The sequence below is a fragment of the Helianthus annuus genome, chromosome 12 (assembly GCF_002127325.2).
Source record: "Helianthus annuus cultivar XRQ/B chromosome 12, HanXRQr2.0-SUNRISE, whole genome shotgun sequence".
Taxonomy (NCBI): domain Eukaryota; kingdom Viridiplantae; phylum Streptophyta; class Magnoliopsida; order Asterales; family Asteraceae; genus Helianthus; species Helianthus annuus.
The window spans coordinates 31,713,287-31,738,145 of record NC_035444.2 but is presented as its reverse complement, the minus strand read 5'-3'; the positions used below and the strand labels follow the sequence as shown (position 1 = coordinate 31,738,145).

Genomic DNA, 24,859 nt, shown 5'->3' with positions numbered 1-24,859 from the left:
GTAGGGCTACAAACGAACACAAATTTGTTCGTGTTAATTCATTAAGCAAATGAACACGTTCATGAATTGTTTACCAACAATTACCAAACACAAATAAATTCAAACAAATGCTCATTAACATAAATAAACACAAACAACGTTTTATGAACACAAATGAATACACCTGAACATGTATTCATTTTTTTAATAAAATCTACTTTTTTCATCACAAAGATTAGAAAGAATCTATCAAAAAATATATACGCTTGACATAAATATCATAAACATGATTAACACATTATTAAGAAGTTTCTCAAGCTTTAACACAATTTGAAATTAAAATAGTCAAATAAGGTTTGTTAGGGGAAACATAAAGTATAACCACAGTTTCAAATTTTAAAAGATCTAAAAACAATAAAGCAAAAAATACAACATATCAAAACCTTTAAAAGAATAAACACAAATGAACATATTACCAAACGTTCACGGACATAAACGAACCAATGCAACATCAGTTCATGTTCGTTCATTTAATTTAACATACACAATTTTTTTTGTTCTTGTTCTTTCATGTATTAAATGAACGAACACAAACAAACTTACGTCTAGAGGTTTTCGTGTTGTGAGGAAAAAAAAGAAAGAACATAAATAGAAATTTTTTTATTTTTTATTTTTTTCTCGGAAAGTAGAGGAACGACGAACACAAAAATAGGTTTAGCAAGGGTTTAAGGCCGCCACAATTCATCACTTCCCTCCACAAAAGCCCTCAAATTTAAGTCCGATTCTTCCTCTTCACCGCTGAATCTTGATCTTACCCACATTTCCGCTTCATTTGATCTTTTCCACCTCATCTTACAAACCCCATCCATCCACCACTTCACCGCTACCAATTCAATCCATCTTCCTGCACATTTCTATTAACTCTCACACACCCAATTCACATATCTTCAACAAACCCTTAAAACCCCAAATTTATCATGTGGAGACACGTGGCCAATCGAACTTCAATCAAGAAACTCAAAGCAATTGCTGATAAATCAAGTTTTAGACACACCCATTTTCTTGAAAAAACCACACAATCAGAGCTTCACCCGTTTCACCCTGATCGAATCTGTTCATATAACCAAAAGGGTTTTCAAATCAGCCCATTGGGTGATACAAAGTTCAAAACTTTATTGAATTCTTGCAGTTTTTCACATGGGTTCAAGGGTTTTGCTAGTTCAGCTGCAGCAGAACAGATTGTGTCAACAGAAGAGGAAGACAGCGATGAGGTTCGTGAAATCGAATCGCCTTTGGATAAAGATAACAGTTACAATCGTCCGAATCAACTGGAACACAAACAGAAACAGAAAAAGAAACATGAAGCCATAATTGGGCAGGGGAAGTACATTGCGCTGCGAAGACGACAGATAAAGGTCGAAACGGAAGCGTGGGAGGCTGCAGCGAGGGAGTATCAAGAGCTGTTAGTCGATATGTGTGAGCAGAAGCTTGCGCCGAATTTGCCTTATGTGAAGTCATTGTTTTTGGGTTGGTTTGAGCCGTTGAAGAATGCGATTTCGGCTGAGCAGGATTTGTGTAAAGAAGGGAAGAATCGAGGGGCGTATGCTCCGCAATTCGATCAGTTGCCTGCGGATATGATGACGATAATCACAATGCATAAGTTGATGGGGCTGTTGATGACTGGTGGTGGTGAGGGTGGTGCCAGGGTGGTTCAGGCTGCACTACATATCGGTGAAGCGGTTGAGCACGAGGTTAGTTGTTCATACTTTTATCGTTTAACGTACTACTTAAAATGGCGATCACTTTCAAAAGATATGTGAATTTTGATGATCAGGCAAGAATACATAGATTCATGGAGAAATCTAAAAGAAAGACTACGTTAAACGAGAGCGTGGATGATGATCCGGAAGCTGTGAACAACGAACAGCAAATGCAGAAGTTAAGGAAAAAAGTAAATGTTTTAGTGAAAAAGAAAAAGTTGCAGCAAGTAAGGCATATTGTGAAGCAACAAGATGAAATGAAGCCATGGGGACAAGATGCACAAGTTAAGGTTTGTATCTTGTTGTCAAATTTCAAAATCTTGATAATATTTTACAAGTGATTCGCATGTTTGTGATTCAAATACAGTTGATGTCTGTTTTGTCAGGTTGGTTCTCGTTTAATCCAGTTATTAATGGAGACAGCTTATATTCAACCTCCTGTTGACCAATTTGAAGATTGTCCACCTGATGTTCGGCCCGCATTTGTACATACTCTCAAAACTGTGGAAACACCGTAACTATGGCCTCCTCTACACTTCATCAGATAATATATATATTTATTTTCATATTATGTTGCTCATCGTAAATCTTGTATCTATATATAGGAGAGGCAGCCGAAGATATGGAGTTATTGAATGTGACCCCCTGGTTCGAAAAGGACTGGAAAAAAGTGTAAGTCTAATTATTTAAGGGTTGTTGAAATCGCAAATTATTAGACATCAGAATTTGCCAAACACTCAAACAACTGATTATCATAACTGGATTATCTTATTTTGATTTTTTAACTTTTGAATTTGTATCTTGAGATCAGGCTATGCACATGGTGATTCCATATATGCCGATGCTGCTCCCTCCGGTTAACTGGACCGGGTATGCGATTTGCGCTTAAATTCTTTTCAACTTAAACAAGACTTTTATATGATACTTGATCTGTTATTATTTCATTCGACAGTTACAATAGAGGAGGTTACTTGTTTCTACCATCGTATATTATGCGCACACATGGAGCTAAACAACAACGTGATGTAGTTAAACGCACTCCAAAGAAGCAACTGGAACCTGTTTTTGAGGTGGTTCAAACTTTTAATATATCTCTTTGTGTGCTTTTTTTTCAAGATTATATATATACTTTCGGTTTCCCGTTTTTAATTTTATATTATCAGGCGCTTAATACACTTGGTGCTACAAAATGGAGGGTGAATAGAAAAGTTCTTGGAGTTGTAGACAGAATATGGGCTAGTGGAGGCCGTTTAGCTGATTTGGTTGATCGTGATGATGTACGTTATATATTGTAATCATGTTTAATTTTTATTTACGGAGTAAATATTAAATGCCAAATTTTGTTAACCGTTTAAACAGGTTCCTGTACCTGAAGAACCGGATACAGATGACGAAACCGAAATTAAAAAATGGAAATGGAAAGTTAAAACCATTAAAAAAGAAAACAGAGAAAGGCATTCACAACGATGTGATATTGAACTAAAACTTGCGGTAAGATGCTTCCTTGTTTATATTTGATTGAGTAAAGTACACAGATGGTCGGGCCCTATGGATTTTGGATTTGGTCCCTAGCCTTTTTAAAAGTACACATATGGTCCTTATGGTTTGCACTTTGTAACACATTTAGTTCCCAAATTTTCCAAAAGTACATGGATGCAAGGGCGTAGGATAGTGGGGGCGGGTCGGGGCGGCCGACCCCCCGAACTTTTCGCTCAGTAGTGGAGAGTATGTAGTTTTCGTATAGAAATTTTTGGGTATATACATTTTCGACCCCCGTTTTATAGAAATTTTTGGGTGTGTACGTTTTCGACCCCCCGGTCAGAAATCTCAAGCTTCGCCACTGCATGGATGGTCCCTGTGGTTTGTTTGCACTTTGTAACGCATCTAGTCTCTAGATTTTTCCAAGAGTACGTGGATGGTTCGTGTGGTTTGCACTTTGTAATGCATTTAGTCCCCAGATTTTTCCAAACGTATGTGGATGGTCCTAGTGGTTTGCAATTTGTAACGCATTTCGTCCCTAACTTGGACATGCCAAAACCTTTAGATTTGTTTGCAGGGGACTAATTGTGTTACAAAGTGCAAACCACAGGGACCATCTACGTACTTTTGGAAAGCCATGGATCAGATTCAAATTTTGGTAAACCATAGGGACCATCCGTGTACTTTACTCTATTTGATTAAAATCTAAAATAAGTACACCCTTAAAGAATTTCACTATATCTTCTACAGGTTGCTAGAAAAATGAAAGAAGAGGAAGGGTTTTACTACCCACACAATCTCGACTTTCGGGGGCGAGCATACCCAATGCATCCGTATCTAAACCATTTAGGGTCCGATTTATGTCGAGGTGTTCTCGAGTTTGCTGAGGGACGACCACTTGGCACATCGGGATTAAAATGGCTAAAAATACATTTAGCAAATGTTTTTGGTGGTGGTGTGGATAAACTATCGCATGAGGGTCGAGTGGCGTTTACAGAAGAACATTTGGTTGACATATATGATTCTTCAGATCGACCGCTTGAAGGAAAAAGATGGTGGTTGAACGCAGAGGACCCGTTTCAATGTTTGGCCACTTGTATGAATCTTGCTGAAGCTTTACGAAGCTCGTCTCCCGAGACGACCGTATCACATATGCCAATTCACCAGGTGATTAATTAATTAACTCTTTTTTGTCACATATTTAGATTTTAAAGTTGTCGCATTTTTAACAATTATTGTCTAATCGAAGTTGGAAATGTATTGTTTTTTTAAATTTTAAAGGATGGTTCGTGTAATGGCTTGCAACATTATGCTGCGCTTGGAAGGGACAAGGTATTGTAAATATATATAAAAGTTTATAAACTCTATCGAGTAAAATGCTATTTTCGTCCCTGAGGTTTGAGTTGTTTGACCAATTTTGCGACTTTCATCCAAAGGTTTGTTTTTCTGCATCTGGATCCAAAAGGTTTGAAATCTTGCCATTTTCATCCGGCCCGTTAACTCAATCCATTTATCTCCGTTAGGGATATCTCCACTTTTTTACCTACTTTGTTTTGTTTTGAATATTTGTACATTATGCTAAATGCTTGTGCATAAAGTGAAAAAGACCGAATTGCCCTTTAAGTTAACAAAAAAGACGAAACACCCCTAACTTAACGGAGAAAAATGGATGGTGTTAACTAGCTGGATGAAAATGGCAAGATTTCAAAACCAGATGTGAAAAAACAAACCTTTGGACGAAAGTCGCAAAACTAGCAAAACCTCAAGGACGAAAATGACATTTTATTCAACTATAGCTTCCGAATGAGATTTGTTTTTTTCGCGATTTAAATTTTATTTTTTAGTTTACACATTTGAGTTTTTGACACATTCAGTTAGGAGCAGCTGCTGTTAATCTGGTTCAAGGCGAAAAACCAGCTGACGTGTACTCTGGGATTGCTTCTAGGTTAGCTTTTAGCAGCTATGTAATTTTATATTTTTATTAATTAATAAACTAAATTTTGGAATTCAGTTTTCTTTTTATCTTTTTCTTTTTATCAGAGTTATTGAAATCATGAGGAGAGATGCAGAGGGAGACCCCTCGACTGATCAAAACGCGAAGCATGCACGACTGTTAGTTGACCAGGTAATTCTTATTACTTTTTTACAAAAAAAGAATGTATATTATTTGGAAATAAATGTATTGTGATGTGTGTGACATTGAAAATTTTGGCATGCTTAGGTGGACAGGAAGTTGGTTAAGCAAACAGTGATGACATCAGTGTACGGCGTGACATATATTGGTGCTCGTGACCAAATCAAAAGGCGGTTAAAGGAACGTTGTGCCATTGAAGACGAAGCGGTTCTGTTTGCTGCTTCTTGTTATGCTGCAAAAGTAAGTAAATATGGAAGTTGATATATTAAATGCTATGTTTGATTTCGTATGAACTATGAAGTCAACAGAATCGTTGACTTTTGGTCAAACTTCTATATATTACAACGTTTGACTTTGTTGGCACTTCTGAAATTTTCAGACCACGTTGACTGCTTTGGGTGAGATGTTTGAAGCTGCAAGAAGTATTATGAGCTGGCTTGGTGATTGTGCAAAAGTACATGTCAATTTAGTATTTTATTTTTAGAGTAAAATGCCATTTTTGTCCCTGAGGTTTGGCTAGTTTTGCGACTTTTGTTCAAAGGTTTGTTTTTCCACATCTGGATCCAAAAAGTTCGAATTCTTTGCCATTTTCATCTGGATCCTTAACTCCATCCATTTTTCTCCGTTAAGTCAGGGGTATTTCTTTTTTTTTTGTTAACTTAAAGGGCAATTCGGTCTTTTTCACTTTATGTAAAAAGACCGAATTGCCCTTTAAGTTAACGAAAAAGACGGAACTACCTCTGACTTAACGGAGAAAAATGGATGGAGTTAGCGAGCCAAATGAAAATGGCAAAATTTCAAACCATTTGAATCCAGATGCAGAAAAAATTGAACGAAAGTTGCAAAACTGGCCAAATCTAAGGGACGAAAATGGCATTTTACTCTTATTTTTATTAGTTGGTTATTTATGGACTCTGAATTTTATATGTATAGGTTATAGCTATGAAAAACCATCCTGTTCAATGGACGACTCCTCTTGGACTTCCCGTTGTTCAGCCATACCGCAAATTAGGAAGGCACCTTGTGAGTTTTTAAAAGTCAAACCTTCATATTTTGACTTTCGGTATTTAATATTTTGCTAATACGAACCAAAATCGCTATTCTTTGGAAAAATGTAGATAAAGACATCTCTTCAAGTTCTAACACTACAAAGAGAAACCGATAAAGTCATGGTTAAGCGTCAAAGAACGGCTTTTCCTCCTAATTTCGTTCACTCTCTTGACGGGTCCCACATGATGATGACCGCCATCGCTTGTAAAGAAGCTGGCTTAAGTTTTGCAGGTTGACTAGTGTTTTGACTTTCTCTGCACATATCACATGTTCCGTAAAGTTTATATCTCATTATGTAATATCAATATCGCGTTGCAGGAGTGCACGATTCATTTTGGACACACGCGTGTGATGTTGACCAGATGAGCGTGATCCTTAGAGAAAAGTTTGTTGAACTTTATGAAGCACCAATCTTAGAGAATGTAAGTACTTTCGGTTATAACTTAATGTTACCTGCTTGCAAATTTATCTTCTTTTAGCATTTTTTTGTTTAAATTTGTTTTATGTCAGCTGTTGGAGAGTTTCCAGAAGTCATTCCCGAATATGGAATTCCCTCCGTTACCCGAGAGGGGCGATTTTGACCTAAAAGAGGTTTTAAAGTCCCCGTATTTCTTCAACTAAGACTCTAAACCGCATTCACTATGGCTGCCAATTGGTTGTTATATTGCGCGTTATGGGGTGCAACGCGCACTCATCGAAGTTCACTATAACATGACTTTTTGGTCCTTTGGAACCCTTGGTTTGAACCGGATCTATGCACGCCTCTGTAAATTTCCTGACATGATGTGCACGTTATAAACAGATCAAATGAGGATAAGGTGCAACCGACGACTGGATTTAAGGGTGTTTGTTAACTGTAACTAACTCATACGCCATTTATATTTTTAGGGGACTAATTTTAATTTTTTTTTGTTGTTCACGGTCCCATTATTCATCAAGTGGTATGAACGAATAAGGAGATAGAAGATACCGACATTTTTTTAAGTATACGACGTACATGTTTGTATTCGGATGGATTTTAATCTACATACGCGATCTGCTTTATATTTTATGGTTGTTTTTTTGCACGTTTGGTCGATAAGTTTGACTTGCTTTGAAAAGGTCTCCAAAGGACTCGGTACAGAATAACGGATCGTTTGAAAACAGATATTCTCATTGCACGCCAACGTGCTAGTCTATGAATGCAAACACAACAATATGATTCTTTGATACAAACATATATTACAAACATCGTGTGAAGCGACTTCTCTTGCGCTTAACAAAACAGCTTCGAATAAACAATCACTTTATACAAAGTTCGGCTCCATTCACGCCATGAAACAGCTTCGAATAAACAATCACTTTATACAAAGTTCGGCTCCATTCACACCATGAAACTCAAGCACGAGGAGACGGGTTTCTCTTGAACAATGCATACGCATCACTGTATATAGCAACTACATTTGCAAACACAGCCAAACAGATCATCAAAACCGCCAAAATCTTATCCCCTTTGGTTGATATCCCATATACATCCCTAAACACGCGCAAAACAAAAACATCAATCAATAACACAACACAAACGCGGACTCAGAGCCGTTGCTAGTGGCATTTTTGTAATTTAGGATATGATAATTTACCTTATGGCATGTAGGATTAATCTTGACGTTTCCGGTTCGGGTCGTGGATACGGGTCGGAAATGGAGCTTCGTAGGTCAAATGGGCTGGATAACTTTAGTTATTTAGTCACATGTTTTATATGTTTATTTAGTGATAAAGTAGTGGGCTGACTCATGGCTTACGTTTTGTTGATAGAGTCAAGTAGTTGGTTAGTATTTTCCCTTTATTTAGGTAGCATGAGTTTGTATATATATGAAAGTTTGAGGATGAATAAAGAGTGGGAATTCAAGCAGTAATATTATTCTCTATTCGTGAGTTTATTGTGAGTGTTATAAGCTTTGAAATCCCAACAATTGGTATCAGAGCCTAGGGCTCGTACCGTGGGTTTGAGAGTTGTCTTTCCGAGGAGAGGGGAGCAGTCCCTCTAAACTGCAGGGTGAGAAGATAGAGAGAACGAGACATAACTAGAGAACGGTGGCGTTAGCGTAGATGAGTGAAGTCCACAAGCGGTTGTGGAAGTTCGAAGAAAGAAATACAGTAGCGGAAGTTCTGTGTGAACCGAACATGGTTCTAAGTGAGCCATGTGGAGAAGAAATCGAGACTTGAAAAGGAGAGGTTCTTAGTGAACTTAATACGGTTCTGAGTGAGCCGGGCGAAGTCATCGAAGAAGACGATCTTAGTGATCGAAGAAGGGTTCTTAGTGAGCCGGTAGAAGACGAGGAAAACGAAGAAGATGATCTGTGTGATCAAGATTGTTCTATGTGAACCGAGATTAGCGAGATCTGTGTGATCGGAGAGGAAACGAAATCGAACCAGAAAGTGTTCTGGGTGAACCAGCAGGAGTGGTGATCTGTGTGATCAGGAAGAAATCTTTGTGAGTGGTGCAAAGGTTCTGCGTGAATCGATTGAGAAGAATTCTGTGTGAATCAATCGATAAGAGGTGACCAAAAAAAAAAGAGTGGTGTTCTACGTGAATATGAACGTGTTCTGTGTGAACAAAAGGAGGAGATGAATCTTTGTGATTCATGGTGATAATGTAGCAAGAAACGAGATTCTTTGTGAATCTAAAAAGCAAGAGCAGCGGATGATGATGGCGATCTTTCGATGATTGGAAGGCATTTGTACAGGGTTGTTAGAGACGTTAGACGATCAACGGTGACCGGTGATCAACCGGGACAGCCGCCTTGACGGTGACAGTAGCTTAAGACAGCCGAGAGCTATGTGAAGTTCGATCTTGTGAAGCCGATTAAAGGAAAATAAGGTGATTTGTATTTGTACATGCACAAAACCGGAGTGATCTGTGTGAGACAAACTAACCACTGGTATAAAGCTTGAAACGAGTTGGTGATTTTGTGTGAACTAAATGAAGGTGTATATGTGGACTGATCTGGTCAGAATTACATTTGTGGTAATCTATTCAAGAATGAAATCTGCATGATTTTCTTGATCAGCCGGGAAAAAAAATTGTGTGGAGACGTGTGGTGTGGTTTAACGGAACCTGTGTGGTTCAGCGATTTCAAGTGAAGAAGGTGCATGGGTGGTTCAAGAAAGTTAGCAAGAAAAAGGAGAAAGTAACGGGTCAAGATTAAGGGGGTGAGTGTAGGATTAATCTTGACGTTTCCGGTTCGGGTCGTGGATACGGGTCGGAAATGGAGCTTCGTAGGTCAAATGGGCTGGATAACTTTAGTTATTTAGTCACATGTTTTATATGTTTATTTAGTGATAAAGTAGTGGGCTGACTCATGGCTTACGTTTTGTTGATAGAGTCAAGTAGTTGGTTAGTATTTTCCCTTTATTTAGGTAGCATGAGTTTGTATATATATGAAAGTTTGAGGATGAATAAAGAGTGGGAATTCAAGCAGTAATATTATTCTCTATTCGTGAGTTTATTGTGAGTGTTATAAGCTTTGAAATCCCAACATGGCAACTGAAGCAGGGAAAATGAATCCGATACAAACAGCAGCGGTAGCTCCGGTAAACTGGAACGCATCCCAAGCACTTGGTATGAAATTAGCACCCAAGTATATAAGCGAAAGAAGACCGACACTTATGGCTATAAACCTTTTGTTGTCAAATTCCAATGGCAGCTCGGATGATGAAAAGAAAAGGCCATCTGTGTTAAGGCGTAATGCGTAGAATACAAGCGGGAAAACAAGCATAAGGTGCAGAGCGTAGCTGACGCGAACGATGTCGTTGAGTAGATAACTAAACGGAACACCTAAATCCGAGTCGAAGTTCGATAATATATCTCCCATTGTCGAGTCACCAAAGAGTATGAATCCGAAGAAACTAGTCATAATATAGACGGTTGTGCATAAAACAAGTGAAATCTGTACAATTGGTTCAATGAGTGATGGGTCTTCAAGCTCGTTGCGAATAGGATGCACTGTCGATCAAAAAACGTTAAAAAATACACAGTTTTGATCTGAATTCGGTATAGAGAAAGTGAAATACCGTTGAAATGGCAGATATAAGCGGTTACAAGAACCGGGACTGCAGTGAAGAGGTTCCAGACAGAATTAAGGTCGGTAACATCAGGTAGAAATCTCGGCATCGGGAGGCTGCCGGATGCCATTTTGACAATGGCTATTCCCGCCAAGACGATTAGAAAAACAACCGCTAGTGCCACGGCTAAACCGGATGTAACGCTCAGCGAATCTGCACATTAAAGAGAATTTACCAAAAGAGACCCGTTAAAATAAAATCCTGGATCCGCCACTGAATAAAGCATAACAAAACAATAACGAAACATATTCACATACCCATACGCTTGAGCGATGCCAACGGAACAAACACACCAAGGGTTGTAACCAGCAAAACAAACACTCTACCGGTCCACCAATGCTGTCCGAACCACCCTTCCAACAGACCCGGATGGTGCAACCCCTCCGAAGACGATCCCGCCACAACATCACCTTCAATTCACAACTCAAACAACAACATAACACAAAATCAGTCAACTAAATCTTAATTCATCAATATCACAATCATGTTTTTCATAAAATACATCACCTAAGGAAGGTTTATTGTAATAATTATTGAAGAAAGTAAAATTACCAAGAATAATCATGTAAATAACAAGAACACCAAGATTATTAATAACCACACAAGCTTCCAACATCTTCTTCCCCAAATCACCAAACACATCACCCATCAACCCACCATACGAATCAGCACCACCAGCTTTACTATGCTTCAACATGGTCTTCACAGTAGCTTCCGACAAAACAGCAACAATAACAATAACAACAATACCCAAACCCAGGCCCAACACCTTCATGGTGGCCGGAAGAGCCATGATTCCGGCACCGATGATGGTGGTTGACAGGTTCATAACCGCACCGGACATCGAAGCGCCGTTAAACTCATTGTGACCACCTGTTTTTTTCTTGGGGATTAATGGGGATTTCTCGTTGACTGTGACGGAGACACTGTCTTTCTTCTTGTTGTGCTTGCGTGATGAGTGTTTGTGTTTTTTGGTGTGATGGGTTTCTGCTTGGATTGTCATGGTTTGGTGCAAAATTCAAGTTCTGGGAAGATTGTGAAGTGAGTGGAAGATGAATATGAAGATGATGAATTATTGCAGGTAAACTGTTCGACTAAATGCGTGAGAGAATAATGGATGAATGGTGTCGTCAGCGTTCTTATCGAGTAGGGGGCCAACGTGAACGGATTAAGGGCCTTCCGGAGACGTGAATGGTCAGCAATGTTTAGTCGTTTTCGTACAAAATGAAGTACCAAAAGACGATGGATATTTAATGAGAAAATTACAAAAATAGACGATTGATCTAAAACGTTCCAACGGGGCATCTCTTATCGATCGGTCTTTGTCAATGATGTTTTAGTTATCTCGTGAAAAATGTATGTCTAGCCATATCAGTTGTCTCGTAAAATGTATAGGTCATATTATAACCATTATAGTCGTCTGGCTAAAAGTGTAGGCTAGATTCTTATCGTCTCAACTGACGAAACGTATGTGACAGGTTCTGATAGGTGGAAATGAAGCTAAGCTCTAGCCATTTTGACCATTTGATTAAAAGGGATGCTTGTATTTGAAATGTTTTTTTTTTTTCAACAATGTTTTTTTTGTAATTTTTTCGAGTTTAGTTTAAAAAATAATTAAAAAAGTTACATTAAAAATGGTTTATCGTGTTCCTTTGTCATCCAAAAAAAAGTTATAAAAGTTTGAATATAAAAATATAAAAAAAATAAGTTAATATAAAATGCTAGTGAAATAATTCTTTTTACATTTTATGGTTGAATTTAAAGATAAGGTTTAGAAATAAGTAGGCAGGGACGGCGACGAGTTTCTTCGTATTTGTCAAGTTTGTAAGCAACTTTTCTTCCATGACAGGATGGGGCCTACTAATTTTGTATTTTAGTATTTAGCTTTTATATTTTAATCATTTTCTTTATGACTTTAGCAAAAGAAAACTTGAGCATAATTATTCTTTAGGTATGAAAATGATATTGTTAATATTAAAGATAAATTTGTTCTAATAATAATCACATACGTGTACGAATTTAAGATAAATTTATTCTAATAATAGTCATATACGTGTACGAATTTTACACATCTATTTTATTTCTGTATAAAGAAAATATAACGGAATATGCACAACTAATTTATCATTTAAACTAGAGTAAATTACGTTTTTGGCCTCTGTGGTTATATCAGTTTTACTATATTGGTCCAAAATAAGAATTTTTAACAGATTTGCCCCCGTGGTCCCTATAACTAACCATTTTGGCCCCTAAATCTAACCAAACCCTAACTCTGGTTAATTAATTGGCACAAAATGGTTAATTAATCAGAGTTAGGGTTTGGTTAGTTTAGGGGTAATTTAGACCTTTTGACCATATTTAATAATAGCTAATTAAAAATAATTACAAAAAATATAATCAGCACAACACTATATAATTAGCATAACATCCTTAATCGTTCTTCATTATTAGCACATCGTCCTCAATCGTTCTCCATTTTCAACATAAACGACATTAGCACAACATCCTCAATTGTTCTCCATTATTAGCACACCAGATGTGCTGATTATATCTACTTTTGATGTTTGTTTGTATTATTTTGTAATTAACACATAATCAGCACGTTATCAGCACAATTATAAAACATCTTTTGTTAACTTTTTTAAAAATCACTTTTATAAATACAAAAAAGGTATAGCAATATGGTACTCATATTAAAGATAAAAAAATACTTGATTTTATGGTATATTTTTTTTTAAAAAAATAATGAAATATATAAAAGTTATTTTAGTTTAAAAAACCTTGGTGGAATTTGTATTTAATGGAAAATAGTCAAATGACTAGCAATTTTACAAAATTACCCCTAATTTGTTAGTAGTAATTTTTAATTATAAGGGTTTTATTTATAATCAATATCAACCCTTGATTTAAATTATCAATGGTTCAGATCTGTTCTTACGGTTCTTATAATTAGCACTGTTTGTACAAGATCTCAACCCGGGGGTTATAATATTGTTAGTGAAAAAACAGAAACCGTCAAAAATTATGTGAGATAGAGAATAGATGTCCACCTCGGATTTCATCTTCTTGATTTTGCACCAGAGGGTGGTGTTCCCCTTTATCCTCCACCTCCATATCACCACTCCCAATTCTCAAATGAACAAACTGTTTCCGAACCTTCTCAACGCACAACCTTAGAGCACCCGGGGCGGTGCGTTAAAGTATCACGGCCATCAATATCCACGCGTTATACTCCACCGCCGGCAACAAGTTCAACGCGTTAATCTTCAACGAAATCAAATTTTCGTTATTTTTATCACGCGTTAATGTTTTGTTTTGGGAGGGTATTTGTTGGTTGGGGGGAAATTGTTGGGTGTGGTGATGAGTGATGACCACCCCCACTAAAAAAAGTTGTGAGTGATGAAAAAATGGTCGATGACATGGCGGAACTTGATTGGTGCTTGTGAGTGATAGAATTCTATCACTAGTGACTACCCCTCCCCTTAGTATGACTCAAACTAATGACATACATATGCAATTGATAGATTTTTCTTAATCCATGGGAGGGATTAAAAAAATGAAAACTAAAAAAGAAAAAGCATTTTAAAAAACAAACATGCAAGTCCAAACTTAGGGTATAAGATGACGGCTGGCAATTTGCTAGTCATCACATACCTACTTAAATCGACAAGGAAGCATGGGCCCTCTAAACCAATCAACGTTTTCAACAAATGTTCCAATAGTAGAAAATTTCTTTTATACATGTTAAACGTTTATAAAATTAAATTATCTAAATCGAACATGTATTAATCATGGTTACTGTTTTGTGTAACGCACAAGGGGATCAAAACTTCACATGTAATTTTTTTTGTGTTCTTAGTTCTGGAGGCTAAACATATAAATATATATATATTTTTTTTGAAACGTAAATAAATATATAAATATATAATGTCTATTGTCTGCTATGTTTTATTGTTTTAATTTCTGATTGTTCAATATAGTAACAGCTTTCCTTCTAATCTTTTTTATATGTAAGCATCTTCTTTTATTGTTTTAATTTGTAAACTACATGTCTCATTGTAATTGGGTGAAAACCAAAATCGAAGTTTAATCTTTATGTGATAAAACAAATAAGATTGACCGAATGTTCTAGAGGGGCATCAAGCGTCACGTGACAGTTCCGTCAGCAGAGGACGTGGTAAAAGAAGCATGGGGCGGGAGGTGGCGTCTTTTGGGACCCACCTTTTTTTTTGTTAAAAAACAATCAATCACCAAACATCTCAAACCCGTCCACCAACAATAATGCGACATGTCACTATAACCCATATCCTCCACGCCGGTGGAAATCCTGGAGCTCTCCCCTCCACGCCACCACTATGCCATGGCACGTGGCGGTGTGCGGGCGTAGTGGAGGCCTCCACGCCTACCACACCGTGTAGATATAGATGAATCTGAACCGACGAACCTTTTTTTTTAATGACAAGCTACACTACTTTTTAAATCTACATCACTTGTCTCCAATGAGACTAGAACCCTCATCACTTTGGGAGAGACACCAAAGCAACACCTTAATTTGAACCAATCATTACCTGAAAGTCAAACCATGACAACATTTTTATATAAAAAAAACCTCCCTCTATTTATTCTCTTAGTTTGTTCATTTTCCAGATTTAACATAAAAAGGATGGCTTTTACCTCAAGCTAGTTTTTACTTAGGCATAGTGACATGCAAATTAAGAAAGCATTATTGCAAATGCAAACTTACTTTACACATAGAGTTGTAGTTGAATCATTATTCTTGATTGATTACCAAATCCTAAATTGTTAAGCCAAACCATAGTAACAGTTTGGTTTTGCTCAGTCTGAATTCTAAACAATTTGGTTTTTGGTTAACAGTGTAAATAAAAATAAATTACTAACGGTCTGGCTCAGAGCGTTACCTAAAACTTGTCACAACTGAATCACGAACACTCCTGACTACAACAAACTTAATGCATGATGGAACAAAGTATGTCATGATGTAATGCTTGATAGTTCTCATTATATTTTGTAATCCTCACACTTTGAACAATGTATAATGTAGTATCAACTCAAATATATGTAGTTTTCTTACCTTGAACAATGTATTTATTATCTTCAGTTGTCTAACCAATATTTTGAATTAAAATACAAATGCTATACGTTATTCTGATATATTGATATTATTCAGTTTTCAGACATTAATTGCATAGATTTTTCTTCATTTGTCACTATACCAAAAGTTGATACACGGATGTGGTTTTCACGTATGATCCCTCCATGTACACTTCTGTTACGGATAAAAAGGGATACACGACCATGTTGTTGTGTAACCTCGTGACTATATGCGTAAGTTATTCATATCACATCCAAAAACAAGGGGATATATGTAAAAATCCCTTGATATTATATATTCACCATGTTGATATATATGATGTTTAATGTTAATACGCATCTAGTCACATGCTAATTACATCAACTCTGGTGAAAAAACAACAATATTTATGGGAATAGTAGTTGATACAACACAAGTTCCCCTACACTCTGTTCCCGAGTCTCATTTAACACAGGGGGGGGGGGGAGATGAAAATATGAAAAAACCATGTTTCTGAGTTTCATTTAACATGGGGGAGGAGGAGGAAAAAGGGAAGAAAATATGATCATATATTCATCCTCCCAAATTGGAGAGATTAGGAGAGAAAATTTTCCTTCCCCTCCCCCTGTTAAATGAGACTCGGGAACATAGTGCTAGTGTACACCTTCCATGTAGTTCATTTACTAAGGTGCTGTTTATTATTTTTTTTTCAAGAAGAGCTTCCTAGCCTTTTTTGTCTGTGCGGCACAGACCACAAATCTTTTGTTTTGCAGATTGTTTGTTTTTTAGAAGAGATTTCATTTAAAAAGGTTTGGGCGTCCTCTTCCCCAAATAGATGTGGACCTCCCACTTCTAAACACTTCAAACCTCTTCTCACAAAACACAATGACATAACAAAACCCTAATTATTGGCGGACCTAACAAGGTGGCATGGCAGAGGTTAAAAACAGTCTTCTTCTTGCAGACTGCAGAGGTTTGGTCCATCTATTCTGCTACAGATGTGGTCCGCAGACTGTAGACATTTTACCTCTGAAACAACACCTAATTATTGGCGTACCTAACAAGGTGGCATGGCATCCATGGATTTTTTTTTTTTTTTTTTGTATGCACAATATATGTAATAAGAAACCTAGTGTCACTTAAGATTTTTGGACATCAACATCCATATATATATATTTTTTACAAATAACAAAAAAGTTGATTCAAAATCTATAAATTTTAATTCTTATTAAAATTGAAAAACTAGAAATATTGATCACATCTAAATTAATAAATAAAATTAATTAAACTCATTACCCAACTACCCAATACCTATTTATTCAATCACCCAAATTTTCTAAGCCCGCCAGTCACTACGTAGACACATACCATATGAAAGCCCAATATCCAGTTACCCATAACCTAATTTCCTTCTTAATCTTCAAAAGTCAATACCTATCAAATGATCAATATTCCTTCATGTTTTGAAAGTACTTGAATGTTTAGATTGTTATTACTTGGTTGTTTAAATGTTAACTTGTTATTAGTTTTTTTTTTCCGTAATATGAAAAAAGTAAACAAAATGAAGTTATGAATCAAACAAAAAAACTCTACCAAATTACAAATGGAATCAAAAACCTTGGATTTATGCTCAAAAACACAAAAATTTCGGTGACCGACTCAATCTGCTAAAAAAGCTAGAACCCGGCAAAAAAAATGTCAATGACCCGACCATAAAATATTCCCTCTACATAGACATCCGAAAACTGAATTTTACAACACCCGTGAAAAAAAATGTTCATGGGTCCACCGTTGTTACCAACAAATTAATCCATTGGTAAAACATGCTTAGAATATGGGGTATGGGGCGGGGGTTGGGGCGTGGGTTGGTTGGGTGGGTGGGTTTGGGTTTGGGCGTGGCCCCTTGGGCGGGAGTTTAAGGCCGGGCGTGGGGCATGCTAGCGATCCTATGTGGCCGGCTCTTATTGGCTTGTTGGCTAGGGCATAGCGGGCCATGTTTAAACTTTTAGATTTTTTTTTTAATTTTAATACACCTGGCCAAGCCACGCCGGGCTAGCCCCGCCCCGCCATACCCCACGGACACGTCATTCACCAGCGGGGGGTGCTCGAACTCCACGTGTCAACCCATGCCCCAAACCCCCGCCCCACCATACCCCATGGTCTTAACTCGGTTGGTAAATGAAACTAGCAGCTGTTGTCTCTTACTGTGCCTGTTGTTATGACTTGTTTTACAACGCTGTTTGATTAAATGCTTAAAAGAGCGATTTATAACGAACAATTAATTCAGAGGCAAAAGCAAGAGCAAATGCCCAGCTCATAAGGGAGCTTATTGTTCACAAGAAACCTTTGTTATTTGCTTCATCAACCATAAGCAGTAAAAAGTAGTTGACTTTCTTTGACCATAATAATATTCAATTAGCTTTGACCTAAGTTGTAATGTTAGATTGTCCATACGGATACACATTTAATATTCCTGCAAGACATATAATAAATGCACATCCTTTATTTAAAGCAACCATGTCATTATGAAAGTGCACAAGTTGCCTGCAGCATTTTACTTTCTTGTGCACTGCAGGCCAATTTAAAAACAAATATATGTAACAAATTGCAGTTTTTTTAATCAAAATTGCCAGCAGCTTAATATAAAGACCCATTGGAAGTTGGAGGTTGTTTAGATTCCATGATTAAATTTATAATTAAAGGTTAATTAGGAAATCGTTTCTTTTCACGCTTTTCAAGCATCATCAGCCTCTCATAAGTCGTAACAAAGTCAAAGTGAGCATGTTTAATTCTACAACCATCCTCTCATCTACGCTTAATATGTCCAAAAACGCGTTGTTAGTATTTGAGGCGAGACACTAGTTATAACCTAGTATATGTCATGTGGACAGAACCATGTGAAGTTTGCCTGTGGTGTCACACACATACGACCGATTACTCATCCCACTTCTATAACATATAAGCCCATATTCGATGCATTAGGGATCAATTTGTTTGCTGTTCTATAGATACAGAGGTAAGAAGCTAACTTTCTTGAACTAATATGATGATTAATACTTGTACAGAAAGTAACCAGCTTTAATCAAGTTCTAAAATTTTAACAAAACATGAAAAACTAATACCATGAAGTCATTAACTAAGATTCTCTCTATAAAGATCCAAACATGTTAGTTACAAGCAGCAAGAATCCAAACACAAGTCACACTATGTGTACTACCCACCCCTAACTAATCCATAATAACTATAAAGTTAACAAGAAAAAGACCAAATAGCACGCCTTACAATCATGACCCGTTCTTCAAGAAACTGGTTAAACTCGGATACTTTTTGTTCGCTAAACGGGTTAATCTTGATCTGCTCGTATTATATAACGGGTCAAAATGGTTCACAAATCAGTTTTGCCGAAGAAAACAAACTGTTCTAATACAAACATCAACACACTAAACATTAACATTTCATTGGTCTAAATATTCATTACAGAGCTTACCCAGATACTGATTCATCGCTTGCTTTACAATGTGAGTCAACAAAATGTCATTTTTTCGTGATGACCAAGTTGATCCCATACGCTTTTTATGTATCATCACCTTCTCTTGCAGTTTAGTATATAATCAAACTGACCGAAAAGGATACCTACAGATTAATTACATGACATGTGGTCTATGGGCCCCACAAGATTCGACCCCGCATTCGGATTTTTTAAGTTATGCTTTTTTCGTGAAGCCAAAATTCGTGTTCTTTTTCAGGGTTCGGCTTTCAGATGGCCTGGAGGTGTCGATCCTGCGTAAAGAGATCGATGAAATATATTATGCTATAATAGGATTATACACACACATATACATACATAGATATGAATACAGGGGGAGGATAAATTGAAAACTCACTCTAGTTGACGAAACTGTGGAAACTCATTGAAAAAACACTTTTTAATGAAATATTTTACACATGTAATATACATGTTTTTAAGTGTTTCGAGCAAAAAAAAAAACACACAAAAAGAGCCGAGTGGTTTTAAAAAAAAACAAAATGCATATGTTACATATGTAACATCATATTTATATAAACAGCCAGTATGTATACATACGTAACAACAAAAGTTAATTTATTTTTGGCAAATTGGATTTAAATAATCCCAACTCACAGTTATTGGCCAATAATAATCCCAACTCATTTAATCACCAATAATAATCCGAACTATTCACTTTTGTTTGTAAAATACTCCCAGTTAAAAAAACACTAACTAGGTTAAAAAATTGCTGACGTGGCAGCTGACGTGGCTGTCTACGTGGCATTTTTTGATGATGTGACAACTGATGTGGCAGGTGACATGGCATGCCACATCATCAATTTTTTAACCTAGTTAGTGTTTTTTTAACTGGGAGTATTTTACAAACAAAAGTGAATAGTTCGGATTATTATTGGTGATTAAATGAGTTGGGATTATTATTGGCCAATAACTGTGAGTTGGGATTATTTAAATCCAATTTGCCTTTATTTTTCTATTAAAAAAGTACTCAGCGGTTTTTTATTTTTGGCTCAAAACGCTTAAATACATACTGTACACACACATACCTATGTGTATGTGTGTGTGTATATTCAATTGTAAGTACCTAAATTTTGGCTGCTGATGGGAGTACTAGGATGTAATCCCATCTGGACAATGTTGTGAAGCTCATCATCCCATGTACTAGGTACCTGTCTTTGGAAAATACGTAAAAACCAATAAAAATAATAGTGCAATTTAAATAAACAATGTATTAAAATAAACAGCAAATTACCTGTGAAGCAGGATCTTTAAATCCTCCACTAATAGACATCAAATGGGAATTAACCGTTCTTCTTCCCGCATCTGAACTTCTTCCAACGCCAGAAATCCCGCCTTGCATAATCGCCATTTGTGATTGATTAAGAGCGTACGGCATTGCCATGTCAGTACCAAGCGAGCCAGAAGGTCCCAAGCGCGATTCCATCGCCTAATTAATATAAAGTTATAAACGCCCGTTAGGATAATCATTTAAGATTGTTTTATAGGGAGAATGTTACTAATATTTTGTTGAAATATGTCTTACGTCTTTTGCCATGAGTCCTTCAAGGTTAAAATCCATTCGAGGATTAACGGTAGCAAGTTTCATCGACAAAAACTGCAGAAATTAAAGTTCAATCTCACACCGCGTTCAAAAAATAGAAATTAAAATGATATTATTTTCGGTCATCATAGTATCGTACCTCGACCTGTCGTTGTAGCGACTGTACATAGTTAATGATTTCATCCAGCATAACCGCTTTGCCGGTGACCTTAAAAGTTCAAAGACATTCAACATTAAGTGATATTAGAACTTTTGTTTGGTACAAATTCAAGATTCTGGTGGCAAACTTGTAAATAATTTTAATAACTAACCTTGCTACATCCAGGGACAAGATCTTGTAGGAATTTCATTCTTTCACTAATCTTCTCCCTTCTCACCTATTAATAATCAAAGTAAAACACTTCTATAAGTCATTCATTTGAAGTGAAACTTCAAATTTTACCATGTTTTATGACATTTTAATATCCACTAAAATTCTATTTTATGACATTTTAATCGATTTATATCATCTACTGTCTGTATTCTTATGCGGAGTGACGTATACAAGATAAAAAACGATTGAATACGACAATCGGGATATATTTAAGGAAAAGCTTACTCTTTCTGCAAGACTATGACTATTGGTAGCTTGACCTCTTCGCGCCCGAACATGAATGTATTCTTCCTTCTGTGCATCGGATGAAGGAGATACCTGCTTACCATGTTTCCCACTTGATTTATTAGCAACGGAACTCGGGTTATTTTCACCCTTCGGTTGACATTCGTTGTTGTTCTTTGTGACTTCACTAGGCGTTTGTGGTGATCGTTTGACTTGATTGTACTCGGTATCCTATCATTTATAAATAATAGCCAACAAAAGTCAAAAATCAAGATTAATTAGTGTCTTTGTTCAAGATATTTGGTAATTAAAAGATACCTGATCACTTCTTCTTTTCTTTGAACCAAGTCCCTCATTAGAATTCTCATCACCACCGCCACTAAATTCCGCTTCACCGGCCAAAGTACTGCCGGAAAAACTCGAACCACCCTGTTTAGCTTGACGTCCGTCGTCGGTCAAACAGTCAACAGGCAGGGGCGTCTCTTTAGACCCATCACCAGAAGGCGATTTGAACCCGTTCCCTACAAACCCCTCTTGCGGTTGCACTTGTGGTCTATTACGATACGGGTTCAAACCCGATTCATGTACATTGCCAAAAGGGTTTATCACATTTTCGAAACTACCTCCACTAAACGATGATAACCTAGCCGCCCGCTCAATGAACCCCGAATCGGTTGGAAACTGAGATAACCCGTGCGGAAGCACCGCGGAACCACCCGGTGGGAAGAACATACCACCGCGTTTAACCGCGGAATCCGTCGGCCCCCAACACGTGTCGAGATTTCTTGTTGGGGCAAAAAGATTTCCTTTGTAAAACCCTAGTGAGGAAGATGAAGTGGTGGCAATGTTTTGCATATTCATGTCACAAAAAGCACCTAAATTTTGTGAATTTGTGGGATGATGATCCCATATGGTGGGAGCAGTATGGTCAAAGGAGTCAACCATTGGATTGTAATGCATTTGTTCATCATCTCTATTTCCCCCATCAATTTCACCCTCACCACCCATCTCACAAAAATCAGATAAAAAACCCTAATTTCAAATTTAAAACCCTAAGATCAAGAAAACAAACCCACAACAATTAAAGCCTCAGATCAAAAAACCAACTTGAAAGAAGCTTAAAAGAAGCTAAAGAAGCACCTGTACCATGATAAAGTTAAGGTCTTGGAACAAATAAAGATGGCCCAAACATCAAACTTATGACACTGAACAAGAAAAGGTCAAAATGAATCAAATCCCCAAACTTACACAAACATATGTCACACCCCCAATGACAAGAAAACTCATCAAAGAGATCAGAAAAAGTGTTCAGGGAGCAGTTAATTTAAACATAGATGAAAAAGAAGATGTTTACAGTATCATAAATAAGCCCTTTCTTCATAACATGATTCATTCTGACCAAACCCTAATTGGAGAAAAAGATACCCATTTCAGAGAATCTGAACCACTTTTGGTACTCTCTTCTGCAGAGTTCAAGAACCCCAGATAAAAATCATAAAAGCAAGAATCTTTTTCTTGAATTTGGTTCAAGAAACCTCTTTTCTTGATGAAATATTCAACCCCACAAGAAAAAGAAACATACCCACAAAATATTTTGAGATTGTTTAGATATTAGTGTGTGATTTGTGGTGTAAATGTGTGTTTTTGATGGAAAGTGAAATGGGTTTTGAAGGAAAACTGAAAGAGAAGTTTGTCAATGGCAAAGGTCCTGCATTTATGCCCACGCCTGCATGAAAAACAGAGCTCTTGATGATTAACCACCGCCACTGCTGTTGTTAAACTATTGTGGTGAATCTTTTCCCCAGAATTATTATTATTTTTAAATTTAGATGGGTGATTAGAGTGGGTTGTACTTTGTGGATTAAGGGTTGTACTTTGGTGTTGAATCTGATTTTGTTTGATATGGAAATGGAGCAATCCACTATTTAACTTGATTGTTTTAAAGGAGATCTAGCATATATTGTTTTAACTGGATTTGTGTTAGAGAGACCCTTCACATAATAGATTCCTAATTTAAACCTTTTAATGAGAAACCTCTATTACCTACACTCGAACTTGAAACCTAGAAAGGAAAGTTTACTCGAGTCAATCATAAGTGAAATTTAAATACCCGTAACCACTACAGGAAGAATAGTGATGGTTCATTGAAGTTGTATGTATACTTGATGTATATATGGCTTTATGTGTTTCACCACTTTCTGTACTGTAAGGATATTGTGTGGTTTTATGTGTGTTGATTCTTTCAAGATCAACAAATAATGTTTTGACTAAATTATATGGAGGTACACTCGTATCTTTGTATAGATAAATGACTTTTTATTCAAACGAGGTGAAGTAATATGTATTTTTTTCTTTTATCATAAACAAAAAATCTATATTTAAACAAAGAATCTTATATTATACGGTGTGGGAGAATATGAAGAGAAGACATTAAGGGTATGTTTGGCATAGAGTTTGTAGGAGTTTTTACCAGCTTCTAACTTTAAACTTTTAAGAAAAAGCTCCTACTCAATAAAAAGTTTTGTTTGATTGAAGGAGCTTGAAGTTTTCGGTTGAACACTCCTACTAGTAGCGTTTAGAAGGAGCTACAAGCTTTTAGGGAAAAAAATGACTATTTTAACCTCTAAAGATAAAGAAATTTTTAATACACAAATTTTTTAAATTTTTAGTTATGTCTATTTTGGTCATTTTATATATTTTATTAAAAGCTCCGGCTATTCAGTCAAACACTAAATATATCTAAAAAGCTACAGCTACTAGCTACCAACTAGCAGCTTTCAGCCACCAGCTACTAGCTTTTAGCCATCAGCTACCAGCTACTTCTACCAAATATACCCTAAGTGTTATATGCCAGTCATCTCAACAAGAGGGCAAGGTAAAAAAAACACGGGTCGGAGGGGTGTGAAAGTGACGTTTTATTATAAAAAAAATAAATTAAACAAGAACCAATTAAACCCAACTCAAACAACAACCAATAGCATTGTGCCACGTCAACCACCAACATCTCCTGCACGTCGGTGGAAATCTCCACGCTCACACCACCACACCGCCCCACGGACCGGTGTGCCCGGCGTGGAGGGGCTTCCACGCCCATGTTCACATAACCATATCGAATGGTCTTAGACTACACGTTTTTTATGGTGCGTAAGGACAAGGGGCAAAGCCCTGTTATATAGGTGTTACATAGACTTTGGCAGTTTTGTCTTCCAAAGCACAAAAATCATGGGATGGTGGTGGTAAGGGCAAGGAGGCATATTATTTTTTAATTAAATCGTTTTTATTCTGATTCTTAAAAAAAGACATTTATACTAATATCAGTTGCAATTACAAGTTTTGGCAAAATTATCCCAAGTCCAAAAGTGAGTTCAAACTCACTTTTCTTCCGCTATAAAGCTTGGAACACCTCTAGGAGTGTTTCCACAAGTTTACCATGGTAAACTAAGGTGGAACATCACCATTTTGAGGTCCAAACTTTCTATTTTAGAAGAACTTTATGTAAATCTTTATAAACTTTACTTTTTCATATGAATCTTGTGCCTAACTTGTCTCTAATCTCATCTATGATTATGAGACTTG

The 24,859-nt window shown here is 36.7% G+C and overlaps 3 protein-coding genes across 4 annotated transcripts; 1 reads left to right on the top strand and 2 right to left on the bottom strand.

Moving 5' to 3' along the window:
- The first annotated feature begins 656 nt into the window (after window positions 1-656).
- On the top strand, window positions 657-7,453 carry LOC110894543 (DNA-directed RNA polymerase 1B, mitochondrial). Its single transcript, XM_022141764.2, has 18 exons — window positions 657-1,730; window positions 1,814-2,029; window positions 2,126-2,253; window positions 2,345-2,411; window positions 2,551-2,609; window positions 2,692-2,809; window positions 2,903-3,016; window positions 3,099-3,230; window positions 3,969-4,385; window positions 4,500-4,550; window positions 5,093-5,163; window positions 5,259-5,343; window positions 5,440-5,592; window positions 5,732-5,806; window positions 6,286-6,375; window positions 6,471-6,633; window positions 6,721-6,824; window positions 6,913-7,453. Exons 1-18 carry the CDS (start codon window positions 957-959, stop codon window positions 7,021-7,023), a joined length of 2,928 nt encoding a protein of 975 aa, XP_021997456.1. The 5' UTR covers window positions 657-956; the 3' UTR covers window positions 7,024-7,453.
- Window positions 7,454-7,537: 84 nt separating this feature from the next.
- On the bottom strand, window positions 7,538-11,723 carry LOC110894544 (amino acid transporter AVT6A). Its single transcript, XM_022141765.2, has 5 exons — window positions 11,059-11,723; window positions 10,764-10,916; window positions 10,456-10,659; window positions 9,921-10,387; window positions 7,538-7,920 (listed from the first exon to the last, which is right to left on the bottom strand). The coding sequence occupies exons 1-5, from the start codon at window positions 11,507-11,509 to the stop codon at window positions 7,780-7,782; spliced, it is 1,416 nt and encodes a 471-aa protein (XP_021997457.1). The 5' UTR covers window positions 11,510-11,723; the 3' UTR covers window positions 7,538-7,779.
- Window positions 11,724-18,941: 7,218 nt separating this feature from the next.
- On the bottom strand, window positions 18,942-23,134 carry LOC110894545 (transcription factor bHLH49). Of its 2 annotated transcripts, none has more exons than XR_002566436.2 (8): window positions 21,602-23,134; window positions 21,284-21,514; window positions 20,997-21,062; window positions 20,825-20,893; window positions 20,668-20,739; window positions 20,377-20,571; window positions 20,209-20,297; window positions 18,942-19,378 (listed from the first exon to the last, which is right to left on the bottom strand). XR_002566436.2 is itself a non-coding variant. In XM_022141766.2 (8 exons), exons 1-8 carry the CDS (start codon window positions 22,289-22,291, stop codon window positions 19,341-19,343), a joined length of 1,446 nt encoding a protein of 481 aa, XP_021997458.1. In that variant the 5' UTR covers window positions 22,292-23,130; the 3' UTR covers window positions 18,942-19,340. The 2 variants fall into 2 exon arrangements, 1 of the variants encoding a protein (XP_021997458.1); XM_022141766.2 differs by having other exon boundaries at window positions 20,209-20,293; window positions 21,602-23,130.
- Between the last annotated feature and the right edge of the window lie 1,725 nt (window positions 23,135-24,859).